General features: G+C 34.7%; 2 protein-coding genes across 5 annotated transcripts in view; one reads left to right on the top strand and one right to left on the bottom strand.

Annotated features, from left to right (window-relative positions):
* Nucleotides 1-26,844, top strand: part of LOC6544493 (acetylcholine receptor subunit alpha-like) — a 76,918-nt gene that overhangs the window by 37,181 nt on the left and 12,893 nt on the right. For 2 of the 4 annotated variants that reach the window (XM_026976448.1, XM_001973762.3), the window contains exon 5: nucleotides 2,485-2,665. The exons of 1 other annotated variant lie outside the window; for it this stretch is intronic. In XM_026976448.1, the coding sequence (XP_026832249.1) occupies nucleotides 2,485-2,665 (181 nt within the window). Of the gene's footprint in view, nucleotides 1-2,484; nucleotides 2,666-8,552; nucleotides 8,566-26,844 lie in introns of those variants that run through there. One more of the 4 variants, XM_026976449.1, reaches the window with a different exon arrangement.
* LOC113563869 lies at nucleotides 14,415-17,347 on the bottom strand. Its single transcript, XM_026976450.1, has 2 exons — nucleotides 17,091-17,347; nucleotides 14,415-14,903 (listed from the first exon to the last, which is right to left on the bottom strand). The coding sequence occupies exons 1-2, from the start codon at nucleotides 17,175-17,177 to the stop codon at nucleotides 14,652-14,654; spliced, it is 339 nt and encodes a 112-aa protein (XP_026832251.1). The 5' UTR covers nucleotides 17,178-17,347; the 3' UTR covers nucleotides 14,415-14,651.

Below are 26,844 nucleotides of genomic sequence, written 5' to 3'. Positions count from 1 at the left end.
AGACTCTGGGCAAACACAATAAATGCATTCATGCAATATGCATCAGAGACATAGATGCAGCGCATTTTTGTTTCCAAATGTTGTTACGCCCACTCTAACCTTCACAAACCGCACAAAACTGTCACGGCCACACCTTTAAAAAATAAATGGATATTTTTTTCAATTTTGTATATATTTTGTAAATGTCTATAGATTTGCCAAAAGCTTTTTGTCACGCCCACTCCAACGCCCACAAACCGTCCAAAATTGTGTTCTTTTGTGTTCTTTCTTGTTTTTAAAATAATTGTTTAAGACGTATTTTGTTTATAATTTGTGCTTTTAAGGTAAGTAATACGAATGTTCGAACATTAGATTCAAAGGTTACGTCCAACGCTTGCTGGATTTTAAAGCTAATTGAAATAGTCTAAAACAAATCAGAAAGTTACTTGTGTGGAGTACCGCTGAAGGGTTTTGCACTGTTGAGTCGGCACTGGCAAAATCGGTTTACGGAGCACCTCTGAATAGAATAACTTGAATTTAGAACAAGAAAGAATGCTAAAGTCGAGTTCCCCGACTATCAGATACCCGTTACTGAGGTAGTGGAAGTGCTAACTAGAAATTTCAACACTTTCTGGAATATAGGTAGAAGTTGAGGAAAAAAAAAATAAAATTAAAAAAAACTTAAAATTTTTTTAAAAGTGTGAGCGTAACAGTTTTACGCGGTTTCTGGACGTTAGAGTGGCCTTTATAGTGGGCGTGGCATAAAAACTATACAAAATTTACAAAATATTTTTTCAAAAATGAAAAAATTTCACCGTTTTGGGCGGTTTGTGGCACACATTTAATAATTTACAATATATATAAAAAAATTAAAAAATGTCGACCTTTTTCAAAAGAGTGTGCGTGACAGTTTTATGCGGTTTGTGGGCGTGGCAACATTTTGGAAGCTGCATGCTTAATCTGAACATTTTAGTTTTTGTCGTTCCTGAGATCGAGGTGTTCATACAGACAGACGGACGGAGAGACAGACATGGCCAGATCGACCAGATATACTTTATATGGTCGGAAACGAATCAACGATTCAACGAATCTACTATACCCTCTACGAGTACTCTACGAGTAACGGGCAAAAAAACAAGGTTAGCCAAAGAATTGGGAAAATATTTGAAATCGTTGATTAAGGACATCCCTCACACACGCATAACAACAGCTTTACTTTTTTAGGGCTCAGAGGTCTGCATAAAACCATTCAGCATCGCCCTAGTAAACTAACTAAAGATGATATGGTCAATATAAGATAAATTTTCGCCAACGCTATGGCTATGAGCTAGTAGTTCCTCTTGTGCTAGTCAAAAAGAAACGGCATGTGCGTGGATTACACAAAGTTACACATTACCACTTATTGCTGGATAAATAGTTATAAAGGGAGCGATCAAAAAAAATTTGGAGCAAAAGAGAATTAAAGAACTTGACTTATTAGTGCATACATCTTTCATTGACATCCAGGGTACATTGTGGTGTTATTTGCTAGCAATTTAATTTCGTATTGATATAATATTGATTGATTTACAGAAAGGGAGAGCAACTGGCCCATGCTTGTTTTTGGATCGCAATCTACTACCTGCTGAAAATAATACAAAACAAGACAGGACGATACTATCAGATGCTCAGCTACTGGGAGTGCTAGGAAGATACATATATAAAAACTCGTATATCTTTATAAAATATATATTACAATGAAGGCCGTTTAGGGTGGGGTTTTGATGGTACTGGGTTTCGCGAGGTTTGCACTTCATAAGAAATCTATCTCCTTTTAATAGCTAAATGTGCCAGCCCAGCCAAACCACAGTGGGAACTAGCTAACGCAGTTCTAGAAGTACGTATGCTACAATCTCGATTGTACGGACGAACAGATATGATCGGCTCGGCTAATAATCCTGATCAATATACTTTAGCGTCGAAAACACAACCTTATACTTGTTACATATTTACATAATATATATTTATATATCAGACCCAGTATAATCTTTTACTCTACGAGTAACGTAATATGGCGTTAAAACAATATTTTACAAAGTATTTTTAAAAAGACCTTAAATAATTTGATGTATATTAACGTTCAGTTTGACGAAATGATTGCATTATTACTCTGGCAAAGAGATGTCTACTTCTACATTCTACCTCGGTATGCCCACCTTTAAGTTTAAGCTATAAATTTTGATCTATTACTGATTTGACAATCTGAATTGATCATTTAATGTCCGAAGGCAAGCATCGCTTTAAATAAAATTCGGGATTTTAATAAAACTATAGATAAAATGTAGTGAACTTTGTTTATTATGTGTATTATTGTTGTATTATTTGTACGTATTACTTCTATCCAATTCATTAATTCAAATACTTAAACATATATTTTTAAGAAATTTCCAATTTTTAACAATATTACATCTTTCCAAGCTTTAAAAGTAATGATAATTTGTACCGATACTGAAAAATATCATGTAGTGCTGATGGTAACTTCGAAGTGACTCTTGCAACAAAAGCCACAATTTACTCAGAAGGATTAGTTGAATGGAAACCACCAGCAATATACAAATCATCCTGTGAAATAGATGTAGAATATTTCCCATTTGATGAACAGACCTGTGTTCTAAAATTTGGCAGTTGGACTTATGATGGGTTTAAGGTAGGTCATTTAAAATCTTTTCTAATTTTTGTATAAATCTAACACACAAATTGCTTTCGAAAGTTTCAAATGTTATTTCTATTTTTTCGGTATGTTTAATCATTTTAACAACGAGTGACAAAAGATCTTATTACTTTTAAATTATCTTATATTTTTTTTTTATTATGTGTATAAAAACAAATAATTACTCGTACATTTTCAATAAAGCCCCATAGTAATTGATTTAAATTTGTTTATAAATATAATATACAAGACAATGCATATAACAGAAAAGTACATTTTTATTGACATGATATGGATTTCATTCAGCACAGTCAAAATAGAACCCAGCGAAGTAAAATTTATTTATTAATAAAAATGCTATGGGTAAATTGTAGGACATGCATGTTTATACATATATCCTCTACCTATTACTTTTCTTCATGAAACCGCTTTTGTGAGATTCTACGTACACCTTATATTGCTGCATACTTTAGAAAATAAACCAGGTTTGATAAATAACACAGGAGATACAATATAAATATAGTTAATACAACAGCATTCCTACTTTTCTAATGATAATGGTATTGATTATGATAATGACAAAACGTACTTTACTTGTTTAGCATAATATCATAGTCAAAGTGAGGTTTTCAGAGAAATTGGACCTTATGAGAATTCCTAAAATATTGAGGTTCCCAAACTACAAGTATAATTCAAGGGTCCGTAAAATACCAAAGTAAAATTAGCCCCTAAACATACAAAGGCATTTAAAAATTTTTTTAATTCAGATATATATATCAGTTTTTATTAAAAAAAAAAGGAAAAATAATTTTTACTAATACTTGTGCAAAGTAATTACTTTTACACCCGTTACTTGTGTTAATTTAGCCATGTACATATGTTCGTAAGTCTGTGTGTCCGTCTTATCTTTTTAACGTTAAATATTGGTAACTATTGGAGCTTAAAAGCTGGGATTCTAACGACGTCACTTCAAACTGTCACGCTCACACTCTTGAAAAATATTTAGTGAGATTTTAAAAAATTCTTTGCAATAAGAATTTTTAGAATGGCTATAAAGCTTTTATTTTGTTTTATTCGTATTTACGTATAAAATGCTAAGCAAAAGAAAAAGCTTTAGTCGAGTGCCGGACTAGCAAACACCCATCACTACCCCATGGAGAGTGCGAGAGAGACAGAGATGTGCAAGCAGAAAAAACTATTGCTGCAGCGATTAGAAATCGAATGATTTTAGCATTTAGAGAGAAGACGGCTCTTTTAATTTAAGTGTGAACTATTGCTGGCACGTTTGTTATATATGTTATATAACTCTAGCGTTATTGGCACCTTTTAATTGATTATGCATTTATATGAAGCTCCTGAGGGCTGCATTACAACAAAAGGGTATTTGATAGTCGAGCTACCTAACTATTGTTCATTGTTGTTTCTTTCATCGAGTTGGCTGTTTTCTAGATGATTAATGGCAGGATCCGTTAGAGTGTACATCTTTTCGTTTTTAGACGAAGGATTTGATTTATTCTTTGTAAGAACATGGCGTGCCCGCTTGGGAATTCAACCCTCAGGTTTATGTATCAGTTTTGAGAAATATTCATAAGCGTTTGTCATTTGTTGCACAGAATCCTAAAAGGAAACAAGATAGAATGCTATAGTCGAGTTTCCCGACTATCAGATACCCGTTACTCAGCTAGTGAAAGTGCAAACGAGAAATTTCAACATTTTCTGGATTATCGGTAGAAATTGCCGAAAAAATAATTTAAAGAGTATAAATCTTAAAAATATTGTAAACGTGTGAACATGAGGGTTATGTGCTGTTTGTGGGCGTTAGCGTGGGCGTGGAAACATTTGAAAACAAAACTTGCGCTGCATCTATGTCACTGGAAGCTGCATGCGTAATCTCAACATTCTTGCTTTTGTAGTTCCTGAAATCGAGAGGTTCATACGGACAGACGGACGGACGGACGGATAGACGGACATAACCAGTTCGACTCGGCTTTTGATCCTGATCAAGAATATATTCCTTTTATGGTCGGAAACGTTTCCTTCAGCCTGTTACATACTTTTCAACAAATCGACAACACAAACAAAAAGGGTATACTACCTTTTACTCCACGAGTAACAGGTATAATTAATGGAAATTGCTTAAAAGAGCGCTCCTCAGAATCAGTAAGCAATAAGCACCCCTTATCTAAAAATGGAATTTACCTTAAAAAGGAAGGTAAGAGTTACCGTTGCTTCCATTCTCTCATTTCTAATCAAATTTATTGTTTAACAATTATTACCTGAAATATCTCGTTGATACTTGCAACCCGTAATCTTATGCAGTTTCACGAGCTGAAGAGGTTTCTATACAGTCTGTCAGATGGTTTATTTATGATAGTACAAATATGAGTAATTGTAGCTAGTGATTTCAGGCCCTTTGTATTCCTTATGTGTTGAAGAATATATAATATAGGCAACTATAAGATATTGTGGTCCAATCCGGCCGGTTCCTTGGCTATCAGATACCCGTTACTCAGCTAGTGGAAGTTCGTTTGGAAGGTCATCCTTTTGTTTTTGCCATATGTATAGAAAATAAACAATATGGCAACATAAAAAACAAATTTGAGCTGCGTCTGTCTCTGTAATCTGAAAAAAAGCTTTATGGCGTATCTATAGAAATTTAAAAATAAAATGTCACATTTTTCAAAAGTGTTGACGTGACAGTTTTGGGGGGTGTGGACAGTTCGCATGCTTAGTCTCAACATTCTATCTTTTATAGTTCCTAATAACACGACGTTAATTTGGACGGACATGGATAGATTGATTTGGCTATTGATCATGATCAAGAATACAGGAAGAGTATAGTATAGTATATATAAAAGTTTTAGAGGCTGGTTATAAGTGTCAAATAAATTTACAAAACCTTGTAAAGCAGTTCATGTTGACTTCTTAATACGAAACAGCCCACTAGTATAACGGCGACATGTAATCCTGTCCATCATGATACTAAAAGTCGTTATGTGTTTTTATAAGTATTTTAATCACAGCGAGCTCTTTAAAGTAATATTATTTGTCGACCATTATTTGCTTACAGGCTCGAGCACGAAAACATTCATTGTAGACTTCTTCCAAGAAATCGCAAGGCTCAATTTGAGGATTTATATTTTAGTTTAAATAATCATCGTTGCAAATACTTCTGATTTATTTAATAATTGTTTTATCGTATTATGCTTCCTTTGTATAGGATTTTTAGATTTTCGTACAGTTAGAAAGTTGTACATATAACTTTAACCTTATGGTGAATTAAGGTGGAAAACCTATAAACACGTTTAACCAAATGTTGTATTTATTGCACAAATCTTAATATAATAATTTCAGAATAAGTGGCTAAGCTAAAAAACGAAACTCCGATGGTATGATTACTAAGCTAAGCCCTGCCGGTTGAGTGCTAATTGTATATAGATTCGATGAATAGTATGTCACAGGTAAAAGGAAGCATTTCCGACACTAAAGTGCTAAATTTCTTTATCAGGGTAAAAGGGTATATAGATTCGTTGAAAAGTATGTAACAGGCAAAGGAAACTTTTCCGACACTACATCATATACATATACCATATTCGCCTGTTTCTGGACAACCGAGAAGTGCATCCAAATTTGTTTGACGAAACTGATAGCGTCCGAAGAAACGCACATAAATTTACACGTTCTCTCCGGATAGCAAAAATGAAACCCCTATTGGTCAAAGCGTCTTTTTCGCCACAACCAAAAACCCTACTTATTATAATAAACTCTAATTCCAAGCAAAGAAGACATAGACGAGCTTAAACAAAGAGCCTTAAGAAACCAAACTTTATATTACAAATGAGGATGAACTGCCGACGTAACCAAAACTGATTGTACAATGCAAAAATAATAGCTTTTATGTAGCTACAAGGAAAATAATCGTACGTTCCTAATAGTAAAATCTTGGAATTGATGGCCAGATTTCCCTTTTTGAAAAAAGTTATAACTCATTTCAAGCAAAATCCCATCTTCTTTACGTAGCCAAATATCAATCACATAACACATTCAATATAAAGACCTAAACGCCACATGCTGTTTTTTAACAAATCCAACATCTTCCAACACAGCCAAATTTTCAATATCATCCAGTACCCTTGGAAAAGTAAACCCAGAAACGCAAACGTAGAAGTGTTAAGTATTCTACAACAATACCCTGTATAAAATATATTATGCTATCGCTCTACGCTATCTAGGTATGGTAATAAAAACAAATGGTTATCCAACGAATCCTGCTCACCTACCTAATTAAACCTCATGAGAAATCAAAATCCCATGATTCAACTACTTACAAAGCAGCCTTATAAATAATGTCTTTATGAATTTGTCTTTAAAATTGACAAAGAATTTCTTCTAGCACACAGTTTCTACATCGGCTAGAAATTGATAATAGGATACCTATAGAAAATCTTCCTGCAATCAACCATACTTTGTACATTGACGACTGTTAATTGTATGGCTCTCCAACACGGCACTCTTGCTAAACCATCTCATTGGGTATCTCGTCCATTTTGCTTGTAGACTAAGAAACAGCAAGCTTTGTATATAAAGCTTTTTTGTATAAAAACACTATGATTTAAGGATAAAAATTTTCTATTGTTATATTTTTTGACGGTGCATAACGAAGTGCAATGCCTTATGATCAAAAACAACGAAACTACAACTTCTTATATAAATACATATATTTTTCAATTAATATTCGAAATATTTCTAAGGCATCTATATGAAATCGTCGACAAGTTTCAATAAAATTTTAACCAAAATTGTAGATTGTTTATTTTTATTCGATATAGTACTCCGTTCAGACCCGTTCCGACGTAAGTGCTACATGGAATAAAAAGATAAAAGATTTGGATAAGTTTCATGCAGATAGCTTTAAGACGTAGAAACGGACGGACGAGCACATATGTATATATGGCTATAAGGAATCGCCTGTTGATACTGATTTAGAATTTATATACGTTATATGTTAGATCTATATGTCAGCAAAAAAGCCACTTTACTCTATATTACTTGAATATCAGAAAGCGTTACTAAGCTAAGGAGACGGATTGATTGAAAGTTTGGGCGTGACAGTTCTATACGGTTTGTGGTGTTAGAGAGGACGTGTCATTCATTTGGAACAAGCTTGCAGAAAAAAAGCATCTAGAACCTATATGCTTATATAATTAATATAATTTAATATAAGCTTTTTTGCTCGTGTAGTTCCGAAGCTCTTGACTTATGGTCGGAAACGCTTACATTTAATTTCTGTTAAATACTTTTGAACGAATCTAATAAACCTTACTCTCTAAAAGTAGGCTAAAAAGGCTACCTAAAAGGGCTAAAAGGGCTACCTTGACGAACGGAATAAACAGATGAAGTCACCGATTAGTTGCAGTTTTTATTATAATCATCAATGGCTTAAAAAATTAAATTCTTTCCAATTTAATTATAAGTTTGTTCTCCTTAAAATGAAATGAGTATTAAATTTTAACGTACATGAATGAGCGATGTACGGATGCGAATTTGAGGTAACTTGCAAAGTAGTACTATTTAAGATCCGTTCAAATCGGAGCAGAGACTACGAAAAGGGTACACTAAAGCGATCGAGTTGGAGATCGCTGTCCCTAGAAAGTAGATGCTTAAAATGTACCACAGTTTTGGGAATAACTTAGTGTATCCCCTTCACCGAGGATAACAATAAACTTTTAACAACCCTTAGAAATAAATTTCTGGCATAATGCTTTTATTAAAATGACAATAATTTTTTGAATTTACCTATCCGACAAAATTTGTTTCACAGTGTTTATCAATCCAGAGGACAGGTTATGAACCCTTTGTAAGTGAGAGATACTTAACATTTTCATATGATGTGCAATGTAAGTACGCACTCATACCTGTTTATAGTTACTTGAAATTTAAAACAATTAAAAAAATATTTAAATAGTTAAATATTTTTCAAATTAGATTATATGTATGTAATAAGCTTTTAAATAAGTTATTATTAAAACAATATCATTGTTATGTACTTATAAATACTCTAATATACTGTATAAATATTCTTTAAATACTGTGCGCAGCAATTTATTGGCTTGTCTAATATGGTAATAGGAGTTGTGTTAAAATGTATATTTTTCAGTGCTGATGGTCATTATGAAGTGACACTCATGACAAAAGCAATAGTCTATAATAATGGATTGGTCATATGGCAACCTCCTGCCGTCTATAAATCCTCTTGTTCAATCGATGTTGAATATTTTCCGTATGACGTACAAACCTGCATCTTAAAATTAGGAAGTTGGACCTATGATGGTTTTAAGGTGCTACTCAAACTGTATTTCACTTTAAGACGTTTGAACCTGTTTTTGTTTTACAATTTTTAGTCGTTTTAGGAAATGGATCGCATGATACGTGCTAAAAGTAATAAGAATGATGTTATTTATTGATTTTGTTAAAAAGTAAAAATAATTAATTCCTGCCTGATCACCCATGCATTGTTCCGAAAAATTCCGATGATTATAATCTTTTGAAAAGAAATAACATTTTCTGTTATTGAATTAAAATGTTCCATTTTAGATAATGCATGATTCTTTATTATTAAAATAACAATAGTATCTTACATTTAAGAGCATGGAATCGGCACTCTCATAAAGCACGAGTGAACACTTACTAAAATATTGTTACTACTTACTATAATGCTGTTAAAACGACAGCTATGGAAAATTGCATCAGCACCCTTTTAAGTATTGTAATCTGAATGCTGGACAGAAGTCGAACATACTTGCATGCAGACAATTTAAAATACAACTTTTTTGTGTTTTTATTTTCTTAATTCCAAAGATTATTTGCACAGTCGCATTAAAACTAATGTTATTTTGAAGTTATGAATACAAAAAAAAAAAAAAAATCATTTGGAATTGCATGGCTATTAAAACGGAAACTAACTTACTTAAAATGTATACTACAATTTTATAAGGCTGTAATTGAACGTCTTTTTTTTTTTTTTTTTTCAGAAAAAGGTTTAAGCATGCAATTTTTATTCCTGTTATTTACGTTTAAAAAATATATACAATAAATAAAAAAGTTACAAAAACAAAATTCCTGAGAAAATATGTCTTGCCTGTATTTTTAAAATGTACGAATAGATTATTTTTTTGCTTACCGACCTACTAAAAACTTTACAAATCAGAAACACAATAATATGTATGCTGCTTATTACGGCGGTAACATTTTTTGTAAAGTAACGGTTATTAGATAATTAAAGGAGTCGTCAACTTTAGTGTTCCTTTTTATGGTGTATAATGAAAGTGTCAAAACTTTATAAGCCAAATATTTCTAACGCTTTTGTAAACATTTTTATATAATAGTTCCCATGTCGGAGAAATACTGGATGGTAGCTTACATGCGTAAGCGCATAATACGACCACAAATGCTAAATCCTTTAATATTTGTTTTCCAAAAAAAAAAACCAATTGATATACATTTTAAATATGGAAGTCATAACGATAATTCGTAATTTAAAAAATATAATTTTAATTATAATCTTTATATTTTCAAGAACACCGACTATTTTAATTAAGGGCTCAAACTGAACTCTTTAATGTATTCTGGATTGATTGATGTTCAAGCATCGGTCTAGAGCTTTTCGAATATGGACTTTGGATTTTAGAGTTTAAAGAGCGCTTTGGAGTTACTGACTTTGATTGTCTTGGCATTTCTCTTGGATTCGACTGCATTCGCTGTTAGATTCTTACGATATTGTTTATTGAAATCTAAAACATCTGATTTCGAGTTTGCGGGTCCGAACATTAAGCGTGGGGACGAGACAATTGTGTGAGGGCCTTTGCAAGAAATTTTCAGCTTAGGTAATAGATCTTTAGTCTACAGGTGGCTGACGTGTCTAGAGTTTTCTGTTACATCCTGTGTACGACTTACTGTTTATTCCATCAACCCTGTCTTAAGGATTCATATGACATATGACATATCCCATATAATTTGGAATACAGTGTAGTGCTTTACGTGAGAGTTTATTATCTCTTTTATTTGTAAATGGTCTATTGGTCTAGTCTTATAACATTATGTGTGATATAAATCGTTTGCATAAGATCTGCTAGATTGTTTGAAATTAGGAATTCATCAATTTTAACTGTACAATTTTAAATCCTTGAATAATAACTGTTTCTGGTAGATTCCAGGTAATCAGTATACTCGGTTCTATATAATTGATTTGAAAATTTGTATGGGTTCTAGTGTACTTACACTGAGTCAGCTCCTGTTTGATTAATGCAACTATAAACTTGTTAAATATTACTTTCTCTGTATCCTTATGGTATACTTGATTATTAAAAATATAAAACTTATCAAATATTTGTTGACCATGCAACCATGATTATTTGGGGAAGGAACTACTTGAAATATCGGAGATTTTTGGACTTCGCTTGGAATATGTGAATTAATTAAAATTTCTTTCGTATCTGTTTTAAGCCAAGTTGAAGTTTTTATATTTAACATTTTCTCCGAGTTTACGTGTTTTAATGATTGCGGGTTAAAGATCCCCCGCCTAGTTAATTGCATACCAAATTCGATAGCCCCTATATATTCTGTGAACTGTTGTAAATTAAATATCAAAATCGCGATCTGTTGGATGTTTTTTTTCTCTACTCTTACTCTTGATTACGTCCATAACCATATTTGAGTCATGGGTTTTAACGGAATATTCTGAAAGGTATTAATTTTTTCTTCTAGCTCATCCCTATCGTCTTGATCTAGGGTGCCAAATAAATACTTATATGCCTACGTTTAAAAGACCTCTTTTACTTCGTTTAATCAGCCATTAATTTAATCAAGCCATTAATTTCCCATTTTAGCTTCTCAACCAAATATTTAATTTGGAGCACATTGGGAAAATCGTTTACTTCTTCTAATAGATATTCAAACATTAGCATTGTCCTTGTTATATTTGTACTTCAATAATTATATTCATAGCTTATCGGAATTTCCATTGTTCATGCTTGGCACATACAAATACACATAAGTAATATGGGAAGTATGTGACATCGCATAGCTTTCTTCAGGTGGTCTGGAACTATCGTATTTACTAGTATTAATTTTCTTGTTTTTCAAATTTTGACTCCGTAATGTTTTCTTGAATGGTTTTGCTTTTTACAAGTGGGGTTTGTCTATATTTCGTTTCAATTGCAAAATCATGTCTCTTCTTCTCATTGGGTTTGTGGATTTTGTCAATATTATTTTGTTGGCCATTAATGTCTGGGTTTACTGCATACAAAAGGATATCTGCCGGAGATCTTTTAGTAGTGTTGTGCTTAGATTTGTGATTATAGACATTAAGGATTGTTTCATCTTGTACAGCTTGTACATCTATCTTTTATATTTTTTGTTCATTACCAATGATTCTTGATTTCTCGTTTAGGGTCTTATGGAACCTCTCTATATCGGACACCCCGTTTTTACTTGTAGTGACGGATATGTTCACGCCCTCAGATCTTAACCTATTCTGCAGAGCTATGTACATGAATGCAGAATCTTTATCCGCTTTCATCGCCTGTGGTTTTCCCGTGTCATTAAATATTTTCGTTATAGCCCTCTTTGCCTCTAACCAATCTCTAACAATCTATTTTCGGTACATCTTATGCAATCTGGAAAATCAGAATATCTTCGTCATTAGGGCACAAGTTCTTAGTGCACAAGTATTCCTTAATGAATTCAGCTTTAATTTCTTTGTAAATTATTTTGATATTCAACTTCTGAAAATAATGAAATTGGTTGTATCGCTGTTTCCCAAGTTGTGTATAGAACAAATTAAGTGGTCTTTCAGTTATAGATATGTAATTTAGATTATCTTCGTTCGACTATAGAATGTTGCGTTCGCCCTATCTGCAACTTCACCAAGCATGACTTCTTCAATTTTTGTGCTGAAGGGCACCCGCTACATGATTTTCTTTAATTTAGTAATCAAATTCGTTCAATTTTATATTCTTTAATATTATTACGCCCTACCAAAGGGTTGTGATCACTCAGTATTTCAACGTAATAAATACAATTGGTATCAATTACTGAACCTTTCTTTAGTTTAAGGGTCATAGGCTTTACTACCAAAATGATTTCATTTGCCTTAGGTAATTCGTAATTGCATTAGTTGTATTTGAATTGGGTTTGATTCCATTTTTGGTTACAATGTGTCCCAGGAATTCAGTTTCCTTCTTCATGAACTCACATTTGTATGTTTGTAATTTTAAATTAGCATACCTGAGTTTCCCAAAGACTTTCCTTAGAGACAAAATGTGTTCCTCCAATGAAGTAGAGTGAATTATAATGTCATCCAAGTATACTAAGCAATCTTTGTAAATTTAATCTTTCAAAAGATTGTTCATACATTTCTGAAATGTTGCAGGGGCATTTTTCAGACCAAAGGGCATGAGTGTATATTCGTAGTGTCCATGTTTGGTTGAAAAAGATGTTATCGCAATGGAATTTTTATACATTTGGATTTGGTGAAAACCCTTAGCTAGATCAATCGTTGTAAAGTAATGGCATCGTCCGAGTTTATCCATTATTTCATCCATTCTAGGAATGGGAAATTTATCGTTGACAGTCGTTCACAATCCCATTGAGATTCCTGTAATCCCTTACAAATCTAAACGTTTGCTTCGCAGAGGCGTCTGTCTTCTTGGGGACCAGTCAAATGGGAGAACACTGGGGTACTTCGATTTGCGAATTATACCTTGATGTCATTAATTTGCTTGTTAACCTCCTAATCAACGTTTTGGGGGTATTTATAAGGTTTACGGTAAACTGGATTCTTCATCTTTAAACATTCATCCGTATAACTTTGGTTTAAGGCACTTTGAAGGTGCCGTCTTAACCTTTTGCTGTTTCGGTTCGTATTGCTCCACTGGCGCAGATTCGTACTTTTGTTTTGGGTCAAGGCATTTCGTAGATGCGGTCTTGTCCTTCTTTTCTGCATATCTGAACTTGTAGGTTCTCGAACCAAAAGTTACAGTTTTCTTCTCATAATCAATCTTGGCTTTCGTTTCTTCGAGATATTTTCGACCTATCTGGAAATCATAAGTATCGGAAAATTTATGGACAGAGCGTTTTTGTACAGTCGGACATGTGGGCTTCATCATAATACTTTTTTTTTTAATTTTATTGGCCCTTTTATAGTGTATACTGTCGAATCTTCTTCTTTCTCCAAGCCTGAAAAAGTTCCTTGTATGATGTTGATAGAGGAACCTGTGCCGATCATTCTTATAATAATTATTATGATAGCTTTCTACAACATGGGGACTGATTCGTCTAACTACATTTCTTGTGTGTCTGAGGCAGTCTGATGAAAATTTACGTTCATGCCATTTGCCCACTCTGACTTTCTCGCTGTCTCTTTACCGGTCCATTACCATTCACATTATTTAAGGTTGAAATTGAGGGGATTGTTTTGTTGTTGAAAATTGAGATTGTTTTGTCTACCTTGAGTTAAATCCCTTCTAAAGGTGTAGTAATTTCCCCCCTGATTAACAAGTATAGAACGAGTCGAGTACGAATTTTGCTTAGTCGTAACTTGATTCGGACTTTGGGCTTGCATTATTTGTTACAGGGTAATAATACCACAATTATGATATCTGTTATTAGTAGCTTTGATTATTGCTTTAATTCATATTACCCTTGTTTTTTCGCTTTCGCCCTTCCGATTTATTAAAATACAGGTTTTCGGGATTAGCATCATAGAGACATAACTCCATTAGCTTGTTTTAAAAATAGTATCAATGTCCTTACGCACTAGTGCCATGCATATTCTATCTGGCACTTTTCGATCTATTGTGATTTTTATCGTTCTTCTTAACATTTCTGTACAGTTTGACTTCTCAATAGGATCACTTTCTAATTCAAATTTTTCTATAAGCTTACTAATGCTACCAGGGTATGTTAACTCCTCCAGTTGTCTCACTCACGAATGGTCTGTGGTCCTTGAATGAATGGTCCTTACTGCCAGTGTGGTTTTTATATCCATCCATATTGTTGCTCTCGCTTGGATTGCGACTTCCATTACTGAATCCAAGATCAGACGTCTCACTGCTCCGTATATTACGTGTGCCTGCCGGGCATCTTGGGTGGGGTATAGATTGAGCAGTTGCTCGACCTCGTTGACAAATCCGGACAGCTTGCCAGGTGCGCCGTCGTGGTATTGCAATTCTTTAATCTGAATTAATTAAATATAAAAATCATTAATATATACGCGAAAACAAAAAATTAAAAAAAAAAACCATTTAATAAAACTTGCTTTTTAACATTTCTTAATATTTTCCTTAATCTCTATTACCACCTTTTGATTCGCTTGGCGATATATCCATTTTTTTATTACTATCTTTTTGTGTTTTTGACTTAGGATGCTTTGAGAAAATAAACCTGCAATAAACCTGCAGTCCTTGAATTATCCTGTGTTCCATAAACAAATTATATTGGTCATTTGTCTCTAAAGCAGGGATACCGAGAAATACGGAGTCCTCAAAGTTCGAAAAGTACTGTTTTCTGGTTACCATTTTTTAACGCAAATAGCAGGAGAACGGATTCTCGGCCGCCATTATTCATTATGCATTATCCAAATTCATGAAAATTGTCGTGACCATATTCGTAATTTGCACCCAAATTGTTTAGGTTCTATCACTGTAATTTAATAAACCGAACCTAAGCATCCTTCTGAAGCATTGGACCTACATAGTCGCTAGTGTTAACAAATGGAGGTTTTATCGCCAAATGGACTTTGTGTTAGTACTATAAATCGGCTTACGTAGCCGAAATTGTGTACCAGTTTGATTAAGAATCGATTGATCTAAGTAGATGGATTGGAGATGCATATGTCATTGTATCCAAACACTTTGATTTTACTTCTCTTTAAATGCATTTCTCTGACTGAATCATGAGTCATTTAACTTTACAGAGTATTGATCTTTTATCTGTCCATAACTGGAATAAGATGACGTCACACATGACGTCAAGCTTTCCTAAAAATGGTCTCAGGGATTTCCGATGTTCTATTTTATATTATCTACGAGCCAGACCGAAAAAAAATGAAATTTTGTGTCGTAATTCAGATGTGTAGTAACTTTACTTCACATTAGCGTCCAGAATAATAAAATAATTGAATATATAATTAAAGTGAGCTTATTGACGTTGATAGTTAAAATCACTACTCGCATTGGACATTAAATAAGTTCTGCAGTTTATTTTAAGAAATCAGCTATCAAGTAGTTTACAGAATTGAAAAAAAATAGTTTATTGAATTGATAAACGCAACTAAATTCAGCTGTAATTTAAGTAAGATGGTGGAGATCTTCAGAAGATGTTTACTATCATAACATTGAAGTTATCTTATACAAAACAATATCCGTTGTTATAATTACACATGCTCAATTAGACCTTTCCATAAAATCTATGTTATGTCATTGCTGCCGAGTCCCTGCAGTAAGACCGGGCGACATTTTAATCTTCAATAGCAATAAAGTGATCTTTAAGGCAAAGAGGCGTTTGAGGCCTCCAGCTGCGGCTCTTACGCACTTCTTTTTTTATTTGATCTTATTCACGAAGCCCGAGCTGAGCTTGCACGATCCCTTATACGGGGACCTGGCTGCCTGGGGGGACCTGGCTACTGATTTATTTCACATTTCAGCCTCCTTTGTTGTTAAGACAAAGGAAAAGAAATGGTGTCCTTCTGCTGTTTCTTCACATAGACTCTTCGAGTCCCTTTGCTACCAGCCTGATTGTCTCCCCTCATTTGACCCAGTCGTTCGGAATCTCGACATGACATCTGGATTCTTGTTTCGCTCTGCTCCTCAAGTAGCTTGCCGGACGCGCATCGGGTCCTTTCCGCAAGCTACCAGCGACAAGGTCCTTTACAAATCTTCGCACTTTCGTTCGGCCGTCCTAGCCTTTGCGACCCAGATCACCTCGCCCTCGTTGGATGATACCATCAAAGCAACGGTCATCCTGCCGTCCTAGTCCTCTCTCCCATTACCAGTTACACGTCGGGTAGCCCCACCTTCGTGACATCCTATCGGACCTCCGCAGGTCCCACAGGGGATAGACCCGACTAGACACTACAATGCCAGAGAAGATAGGCATCCCTCTCGGAACTGCTTTTTGCTGAGGATTCGTGCTGCCATGCCGATTCTTTTCTTCTCCGTACTTTATTTCTACGTACTTCTGTCTCTTTATTCTTTATTTATTTGTTTTTGTTGTTACACTGGCTTTCTACACCTACCTAGACTTGTGTTCAGTTTTAAGACAAATGAAAAGAAATGGTGTCCTTCTGTTGTTTTTGCCCACTCCGAGTTGCACTGGCAAGCTCAAAGAGGTTGCGTCCGCCACAGAACACCACACAAGGACTCACCAATCTTTTTCGTTCCACGACAGGCCCTTGTTGCGTCCTCCTGCACCACCCCCATCTCAACAGCCTTATCCTTGTGCACTTCCTCATTGTTCGGCGTCTCAACTTTGTGATCTTCCTCCTTAGGGTCACTTATCGCACTGCACTTATTGCACTGTTCTTGCACTTCTGATCCTGTATGACTGGTCTCACTGACGGGGTCCTTCTAACTACGACTTTTGACGGACTCTATGACTTGTTGGCCTCGTGTACGCCTTCGAACTGCCGTATGTCCTCTACACGATGTCTGACCTGCGCCGTACACCTGCGCCGCGGTGATCCCGAAATTTTCCTTATTGCTCACGTCCGTGCTTCCACTTTGTGCTGGTGCAAGGTCCCCATATACGACCCATAGTACGACCTCTTCGCCCTTGATCTACGAGTCGTAGATTCAGCAGGCACCCTTACTTCACGTTCTGTCCGCTTGGCAGGGGTCCAGGATCCACTATTTCCCATTTTACCTAGATTCCCTTGACTTCTCAAGCAATTCAGCTTCCATCGCTGTTGATAGAGTGGAAGGGAGTTTTAAGAAAAATAACGAATTCCATGGCGATTTCAAAGAATAGGTTCAGCCGTTGAGAAAACAATTAAGAAGCTGTAAACAATGAATGCCAATTCCAACATTTCGAAGAAAGCAAACTGAAAACCAAAACTGAAGATCACTTTACATTGGAATATACAAAAAGCATATTACATTTACTTTATGTGACCTACTCAACATTTACAAAGGCGACCAACAAGTTAAACCCTACTTACCTTGAATCACAAACGACACCGGAACTTTTCTTTACGAAAGCAGCCAGATCATCATTAGGACCTTCAAGTGCCAACTACGTTATATCCTATGGCAGCGCCCTAATATCAGGAAAAACAAATACAGCCAACAACTGAAATCATTCAGCAGTCAACAGGACAGCCATAGAGCAATATTGAAACTAATAAGGTGAACTTTGTGTCATTTATGACAGCCAGATACAGATTCTTACATTGCAGCAGGCCTTCTTTAAGACTATCTCTGTGCAATGCAAACGGTTATTAACGGCATAAGCCTGAAGTAATCCGATTATTGAACGAAAATCACATTGAAGTCAAGATGTTAGCAGAACACCGGCAAATATAAATTTATATAAATATAAATAAATACGGGGTTACAGCACCGAACAGTTAGATGGTAAAGTCTACGGCAGAACCGGTAGTCTTATTAAAAACCGCATCAAACACCAAATTCACCAAAGGCTAGCAAGAAATTATATGTAATCCACATCTATAATACTAATATCAAATAACGGCTACCTTAACATTGCATCTGCTTACTTCCCACTCCGAAGATCAATTCATGGTCTTCTACAATTCGTTTAGAGTTACAACACCAAACAAACACACTGGGGACCCTGCCCTGTGACCCCTAATGGAATGCAACTATGTATATAACGCAATCACCAAAGCATGGTGGTATCTCGGTTTTTAACATTTTTTACAGCTTAGGAATTTAGTTGATATTTCTGTGACAAAAAATATCTCGCGGACTTATTGTCAGACCATTCACCTGTGCTAATAAATCTTCTTCAAAATCCGGATATAATCGGGCTTAAGTACAAAAAGTATTTTAGTTTCCAAAATAAACAAACCCCTCAGCTCAACATGAAGTACCCGTCGCAGCAACCAAAATCTCTACATTAAAAGGGAGATATGCAGACAAACCACGTACAGACAAACGTACAGCATTTTTAAAAATGTTTGTGCATGATAGTTTTGACGTTTATTGAGCATTAAGAATGTGGACAAATATAAAAAAATAAAATATTCGCAAAATAATTGTAAACCAGTTTGATTCAGAAAACGGTATTGTTCCAATTTCGGACTATTTTGGGAAATAAAAGATAACCACACAGGTACAACTCTTACTTCTCTATAAAAATGTTTCGATGTTGCAGAAATAAAAATTAAATGGGTTACATGTGTTAAGTTATAGAACCAAGAAGCTTAATAATAGCATATCCAAATCATCAATTGAATTTTTGCCACTTAGAGCTAGAGAGCTTGGCAAAATTCATAGATACACATATTCGAAAACAGTATATTTGATAAATTATATTTTTTTCCTCCCTTTCTTTTCGGTAATAAATATTGTATTGTACTATAGCCTGCATGATTTTTAACGTTAAGAACAGTAAGAACAATAGTGCTAGAGACACCTGCTTACAGTTTTGTTTGTTTCAATGCATGCTGGTGCTTATAATACACTATTAAATCATACACTGCACAGACATTTTTGACCACAAACACTACATCTATATATTATCAAATTTTTAGTAACCGATATTTTTAATATTAATGCTGAGTAGTAAACTAAAAACAGTCAAAGGGTATACCAGATCTTGACTCGGATCAGTATCCAGTTTGTACCTCGACCACCCAATAAACAGCAAATTGTTAAGAAACGCCTTTTTAGGTATATGTTAAATACTTTTAAGATAGTATAGTTATTTCAATTTGAAAGGCGTAGCAAATAATACTAACATTATCCTTAATATCCTTAGCACACACATTAAAAGTATCAAGGTAAGAAAGCATTAAAATTGTTTAAATATACAATTAATGCTTGATTTATAATTTGTAAAACGTACTAAATCGCTAGCGGCAGCAAAAAAATCTTGGGACCTAGGCAAGATTTCATTACGGGGGCTTGTAAGGCACAGAGAAAATAGTATTTAGTGGTGCGACTACTGAATTTTCCAAATGTAAATTGTCTAGCATTGTCTCAGCATTGTCTAGTACTCGAGTATTGACGGAACCAAGAATGTCATCACATATGGTGTGAATGTTAATAAAAATTCACAATTTCAAACGTTTTTGCGTGGTTGCGATTTCACTCTATAAGACCTTTTTCTGTACATTTCGTGCAGTCAACAAAACTTTTTACACAAAAGGCGATTTCGCGGCAGAAAATTACGCTTAAAATTCCAAGTGTACATCGAAGCAGCTATAACTCTTTGACTGCTCCAACACATAAATTTCACCATTCTACAACTTCATTTGTACTACGAATTATCACAGGAATAATGAAAATTATATCAGGAATGATTTAAAAAAGTATTTATAGTGTATATTACTGTTGATACATTTTTTTAACTAGCAACATGCCACATACAATTTTGTGCGCGAAAGAACTATGCCCTTAGCAGATCAGTAGAGGAAAATAGTGATGGCGGCTAAAATCGCAGATAGCTTCTAAGCATATGATTGATGTGATCGTAAAAATTCATATTATCAAAAGCCCAGCAGAAATTTTTTTAAAAGTACAAGAAGGTTCCCCTACATTTCTACAAAGATTTTGTGTGTTCGTCCCACCAAATTTATATTAAACGTTATCATCCCCGGTTACCAGTAACAACACTTCGACGTTTCTCGTTTCGAAGATCTCGTGTTACACTTTGAGTAATTTGTCCGTTGCGGTATCCTCCTCTGCTTGGGTGATGCTTACCTCCCCAGGTACTACTTCTGCCATGCGTCATTGGTGGCGAACAGATGGGCTTGTGGATTCAGAGAAGCGGCACCGTTCCTAGGCTAGGGTGAATAGGTACTGGGCTCTCAAGACAACCGCCGTGCTAGCCGCAACCTCCTGCCCTTTTCTCAGTCCTGGCACGTCCCGCCCTCAATCTCTCCTCCTCCAAACCGTCTTTCTCAAAACTCCCCAAACTTCTCGCACTGCCGTTACTACGTGCTAATTTATTGCGTAACTGGCAACATGCAGACCTTTCTTCTGCAGTAGACATCTGCATTTGTGCGGAGGCTTAACTCCTCCCAGGAAATTTCTTCCTTTGCGAGTGTCGTCGCTTCAAAACCGACTTTGCTTATATCTTCAACATTCCAGCAAGACGTTCAAATTTAAACAGAATACTAAAACATACACGAGCAAGCGCAGCTCTACAAGCGGGACTCTGTACAGCAGCCTCGAAAGCAGCCTCATTTAAATAAGCATTAATATAATTCAATGAAACATCAATGGTATTTTAAATAATAATAATGAATTGTCCTTACTTCCTAAAAACATCATTAGATCTTTTTTCAAAATACGTAAACTATATAAGGTATCGCGACATTTTTCATACACCTTTCATATTCAACCCTCGTCGTAAATTCTTAAAAGGATCTAGTATTAGCACATCCACTCACTTTTCTACACCTCACCTTCACACCCGTATATATCTCACTAGGGTCGCCACAGCTTGTACACAAAAGCAACTGGTCTATGTCTACACAACTAGCCATAAAGGTCAACACCGATGAGTTCTTAATATACCAAACTGACTTAGCCAATTGCTAAATGAAAAATGGCTGCCTCAACCGGTCACGTTAAAATCATAAAACAAAGAGATTCAAACTACTTTAATTTGGATATGGAAACAGTAATCCAAATGGATCTACCGACCCAAGATCGTGCATAATTATTCGATTCATCTGGAGATGGACCCAAGTCGCGGAATAAGCGAGAAATCAACACCAATCCTTAAATCTTAACCAGTCAAATGACACCTAGCTCACATGTTTCTTAAGCATAAAAGAACATCTAGGGGTCACGAAATTAATATACACAGACATAAACAAAGTATCCCACACAACTAGAATCGTTGTGGTGGATTCCAATAACTTAATCATCTCTGGAGGAGATTACAACATTACAACACCATATTCAAACTCCCATTACTTAAAAAAGAAAAAAATCTCTTAAAATTACTAATTACTAATGAAAACATGAAAAGTACAATAATAACTATAACACTAAATCAGCATAATTATGGAAAACAAAGTCAAGCCCCCAATTTAAGCTCTTCAGACATCATGCCACTAACAATGTTACAATGGAATTTAAACGGTTATTCTAACAACTACGATTAACTCTTTATCCTTATCTCTTTATCCACCTGAAAACTAAATTAATTTCCCTTCTGGAAACCCATATAAATCATACTCAAAAGATCCCTTAAAAAGTTAAGTCTTAGCAGTAGGCAGTGTCGCCATCAAGTACACAAATCTTGCAACTTAAGAAAATCCCCACTGGAAACATTTTCGAAACGATTCCCCTTTATGTCTAATCAAGGAAAAAGTTCAAAATAATCGGAGGATACTTTCCACCAAGCCAACAAGGAGACCTCGAAATAATGCTTCCACCAACAAAGTCATAGGTGTTTTTAATAGCTGGAATACGGTGATCTCCCAACATACTCCGAACAATGGCGAGCCCATTTACCCACATCGACTTATCATTCTGTTTACCTAAACTGTGTTGCAAAAATTAGCGACAAATACCACTTCCCCATTACTATACAGATGTAAACCTCACAAAACTAAAAAATTACACAATTTTAGAACTAGATTGATAACATAATTAGCAAAATACGAAAATTTCCATTGAAGTTTCAGTTACTGCAAACACCGATAAAAAAGCAAATTATTCTGTGGAGTGCCCACAGCCATCTGAGAAGTGTTACAACGTTCCCTAGTGGAACAGGAAATTAAAATTATTAAAAAAGTGTAAAATTTAAGCTTGGTAAAAACTTAACAGAACTATTAACAATGAAAAGCTAATCAACATTAATCGAATAATCGTACAGTACAGTAGGGAAATCAGAAAAGGCTTACATAGTCCAACAACGATCCATTGTATTAAAGATTCCCACCCAAATTCATTTATTACAAATCAGAAGAAAAAGGCAAACCCCTTTTCAAAACATTGGTTATATCCCTACCTAATAGTCATCAATTGGGCTTAAGAAAAAGGGGTGGGGGAGTCATTGGTTAGTGCCCTTTGACAGAATCGGTCATAGGAGACGTGCGCTTCCGGGTTTTTTACAACTGTGGTTGTCGGAAGAGTATTGGTAAGACCTAACGGACGACACATCTGGCGGGCCCACACTATAAAATCATAGGTCTCACTCGAACCGGCGCGGGTTGCGTTGTCAAGGACGCAGGACAACAAATGAAAGACAATATGTAACGAGAATACGAATCACACCTACTCAACACTCAAAATCAACACAACGGCATTCCAAAATATGACCGCTATCAGTAGATTATTTCCTGATAGCATTCAATGACTCAGTGGATATAATCTGGATGTAATCACTTACTCATATGAAGAAATTCCCAATGCAAAATAGTAACAAACCTATGCGAAATAAAAAAAAGAAATAAAGTTATAGGGGCTATCCATTAATTCTAAATAAATTTGGAACTCGCATATATGAAGCCTAAAATTGTAATTGTCGAAATCATTAAAATGTAATAAAATATAAAAAAAAATTATAAAATATATATGAAGCCTAAAATTGTAATTGTCCAAATCATTAAAATGTAATAAAAATATCTGTCAAACTATAAGTAGCACCCTATAACTTCTCCAGCACTCTTGTTCGAATTGTGAAATGTCTTTACTTAGCTAAAATAGAATATGCGTTCCCATAAATGGCAAGGCACCAAAGTCGACTTTGAGGCCAATCCAAAGAATGTAACTCGGCACTACGATCCGCAGTAGGAGCACTTCTTAACACAATTTATACGTGGTGTCAAATATTTTACCATTGAGAAAATGAATTCAATACACGAAAGCCAAACATTAAGGCACAACACACACTTAATTAAAAAGACACTTAAAACCCGAAATCATAGATACGGAACTGACTAAATATAGAATTAAGATCTCCAAGAGAAAGTTTCATAAACAGATTTCAGAAAGTTATACACAATTTGAGCATTAACACCTTTCTATACACAGATGGCTCACAGAAAATAATAGGGTAATAGCTGAGTGGTCCGTGCTAAGAATGGGAGTTCTTTCAGAGTACTCCTCGTTTCACGCAGACGAAGCGACATCCCTCTTAATGCAATTGAAATATTACTAAAATTTTGTATAAATGTATATAAGCTTCAAAAAAATTAGATAATACGAATCACCGGACATAATCTCGCCAATGAGACAGCAGAACATAGATCCCTTATTATTCACATTACCAAATACATACCAAGCAGACATAAATAATTTCTCCAACCAACATCGTACCCATGGCAATTCTGCAATAGCACGGATACATTGAACATATTTTAAACGAAACTGCCTTTAATAGCCTTTGAACTACAAATACCAATTTCAACAACCTGCTCATAAAAGCTTTTCTACCCTTTGTCAAAAAACATTGTGCCCTTTGTATTAAGTTATAATAATTATAGTAATATTAAAAAAAAAGCTTAGTTTTACAAATTAAGCACAGTGTACAATAATTAAATTTATTGTATATTAAGTGTAGAAACATTATATATAAAAACAAGGCTTGAGTCAAAGGCTCCAGCCAGTGCACGGTAAATTAAACATTGCATGTTAGGCCTTTTTTTTATAAAATACATGTTTATCCAAACTTTGTAACTTGTATAGTTTTCAGATATCTTTTTTTTTACGGACAGACAGGCAGCAAACAAACATAGACTCGGCTTGTAAAAAAAGTGGTAAAATGGGAGTCCACGTAGATTTCAAACAATTAACCGATAAGAAAAGTACGCAAACTTATTAAAAAACAAGATAGAATGCTATAGTCGAGTTCCTCGACTACAGATACCCGTTACTCAGCTACTGGAAGTGCTAACGAGAAATTTCAAAATTTTCTGGAATATCGGTAGAAATTGGGGAAAAACAAAATTAAAATTAACTTAAAAATTGGTGTGTGGGCGTGAGAGTTTTGTGCGATATGCGGGCGTTAGAGTGAGAGAGTAGAAATTTATAAAATATATAAACAAAAATCGCAACATTTTTCAAAAGTGTGGGCGTGACAGTTTTGGGCGGTTTGTGAGTGTGGCAACCTTTGGAAACAAATTTGCGCTGCGTTTAAGTCTCTGGAAGCTGCATGCTTAATCTCAGCATTCTAGCTTTTGAAGTTCCTGAGATCGAGGCGGACAGACGGACGGACAGAAGGATATAGCCAGATAGACTCGGCTATTGATCCTGATCAAGAATATATATACTTAATATGGTCGGAAACGAATCCTTCTGCCTGCTACATACTTTTTAACGAATCTAGTATACTTTTTTTTTAGTATTACCTTTCGCCAACGGGTATAATGAAACATAAGTGTGTTTGTGGGCGGAAGCTGCATGCTTTATCTAAGCTTTCAATCTTTTATAGTTCCCGAGATCGGGTCGTTCATACGGACAGACGGAAAGTTTGGTATTTTTCATAGAGTCGGAAAAGTTCAACTTTTCAACGAATCTATAATACGTTTTACTATACAACAAATGAGCATAAAAAACATATTGAAAGAGTCTTCTTTCATATACCAGCACAAACTAAAATAGAAAGACTGATAATTATTGGATTGATTCGAAATAATGTACGTATGAAAAGGGTAATTAATAAGAAACATGGAACAAATAGCTTTGAATTCGAATAAGATCGACGTCATACGCCAGAAGATCGATGTAGGGTAACACAGGAATGATCCGCGTGGGAGCGTGGGCGAAACGGTTTCAACGTAACTTGAATATAACAAATACCCCTGGAGTCGACGTAAAACAAGCTAGAAGCTATTATCGAGTTCCCCGACTATCAGATACCCGTTACTCAGCTAGTGAAAACGCTAACGAGAAATTTCAAAATTTTCTGGAATATCGGTAGAATTTGGAAAAAAATAATAAAATGAAAGGTAACTTAAAAATTTTTAAAAGTGTGGGCGTGAGAGTATTGATTGGTTTGTGTGCTTTAGATTGGGCGTGGCAAAAAGTTTTTTGGCAAATCTATAGAAATTTACAAAAAATATTCAAAAATGAAAAAGTATCACATTTTTCAAAAGTGTGACCGTGACAGTTTTGTGCGGTTTGTGGATGTGGCAACATTTGGATTTACGTCTTTTTAATTTTCATGCTCAATTTTAACATTCTAGATTTGATAATTCCCGAGATTACAGCGTTTATACATATGCACTATGGGAAATTTGACACTTTTTCTGGCCAACTTCAGAGCGGAGAGAGATATTTAGTTTGTGTTTTTTGTACAGGGTTGAGTTAGCCAACATATTTTAGTACAACAAAAATTATGGGCCCGTCACGGCCCCTTAATTTTTTTTTAGCTTATAACTCCACAACAAAAAAAGATATTTAGCTTATTTTTTGCATTGATTTACGCTAGACCATATCTATGCAAATCCCAAAAACTGTGTGCGTGGCACCGCCCCTTTTAGATATTTAATAAACTAATTTTCGTATAGCCATTCCTTTATTTTGTATGCTTTTTCTAGTCCAAGCTAAAAAAAAATTATTTAGTGATAGTGTTTGAATATTATATTATTTTATAATATATATAATATAAAAACAATAATAATAATAAAAACAATAGAACAATTCAGCAAATCGCCATGTTTAACTCTCTTTTAGCATGAGATTACTCTGAATTTGGATTAGTAGGGTTTAATTTAATAAAATATTTCCCAAAATCGTAACAAGTGTAATTTTTAATTACAATAATCTAAACAAGAATTAAAGAATTTAAACAATTTTGAAAGTTAAGTCATTATAGGTCTTTACCAAAAATATGCTTTTGGAAGGCAACATACATTTTTACTTAATTAACTATTATAACACGAGTATTTTTTTGATCTTGACAGTCATAAGCACCTCATAAAAGCCACACTGAATAAAATGTCTATTACAAAATTAAAATTAACGCTTTGGTTT

Source organism: Drosophila erecta, unplaced genomic scaffold (genome assembly GCF_003286155.1).
Source record: "Drosophila erecta strain 14021-0224.00,06,07 unplaced genomic scaffold, DereRS2 tig00000021-arrow-pilon, whole genome shotgun sequence".
NCBI lineage: Eukaryota > Metazoa > Arthropoda > Insecta > Diptera > Drosophilidae > Drosophila > Drosophila erecta.
Note: the sequence above shows the minus strand (reverse complement) of the source record. Positions and strands in the feature narration are given on the sequence as shown.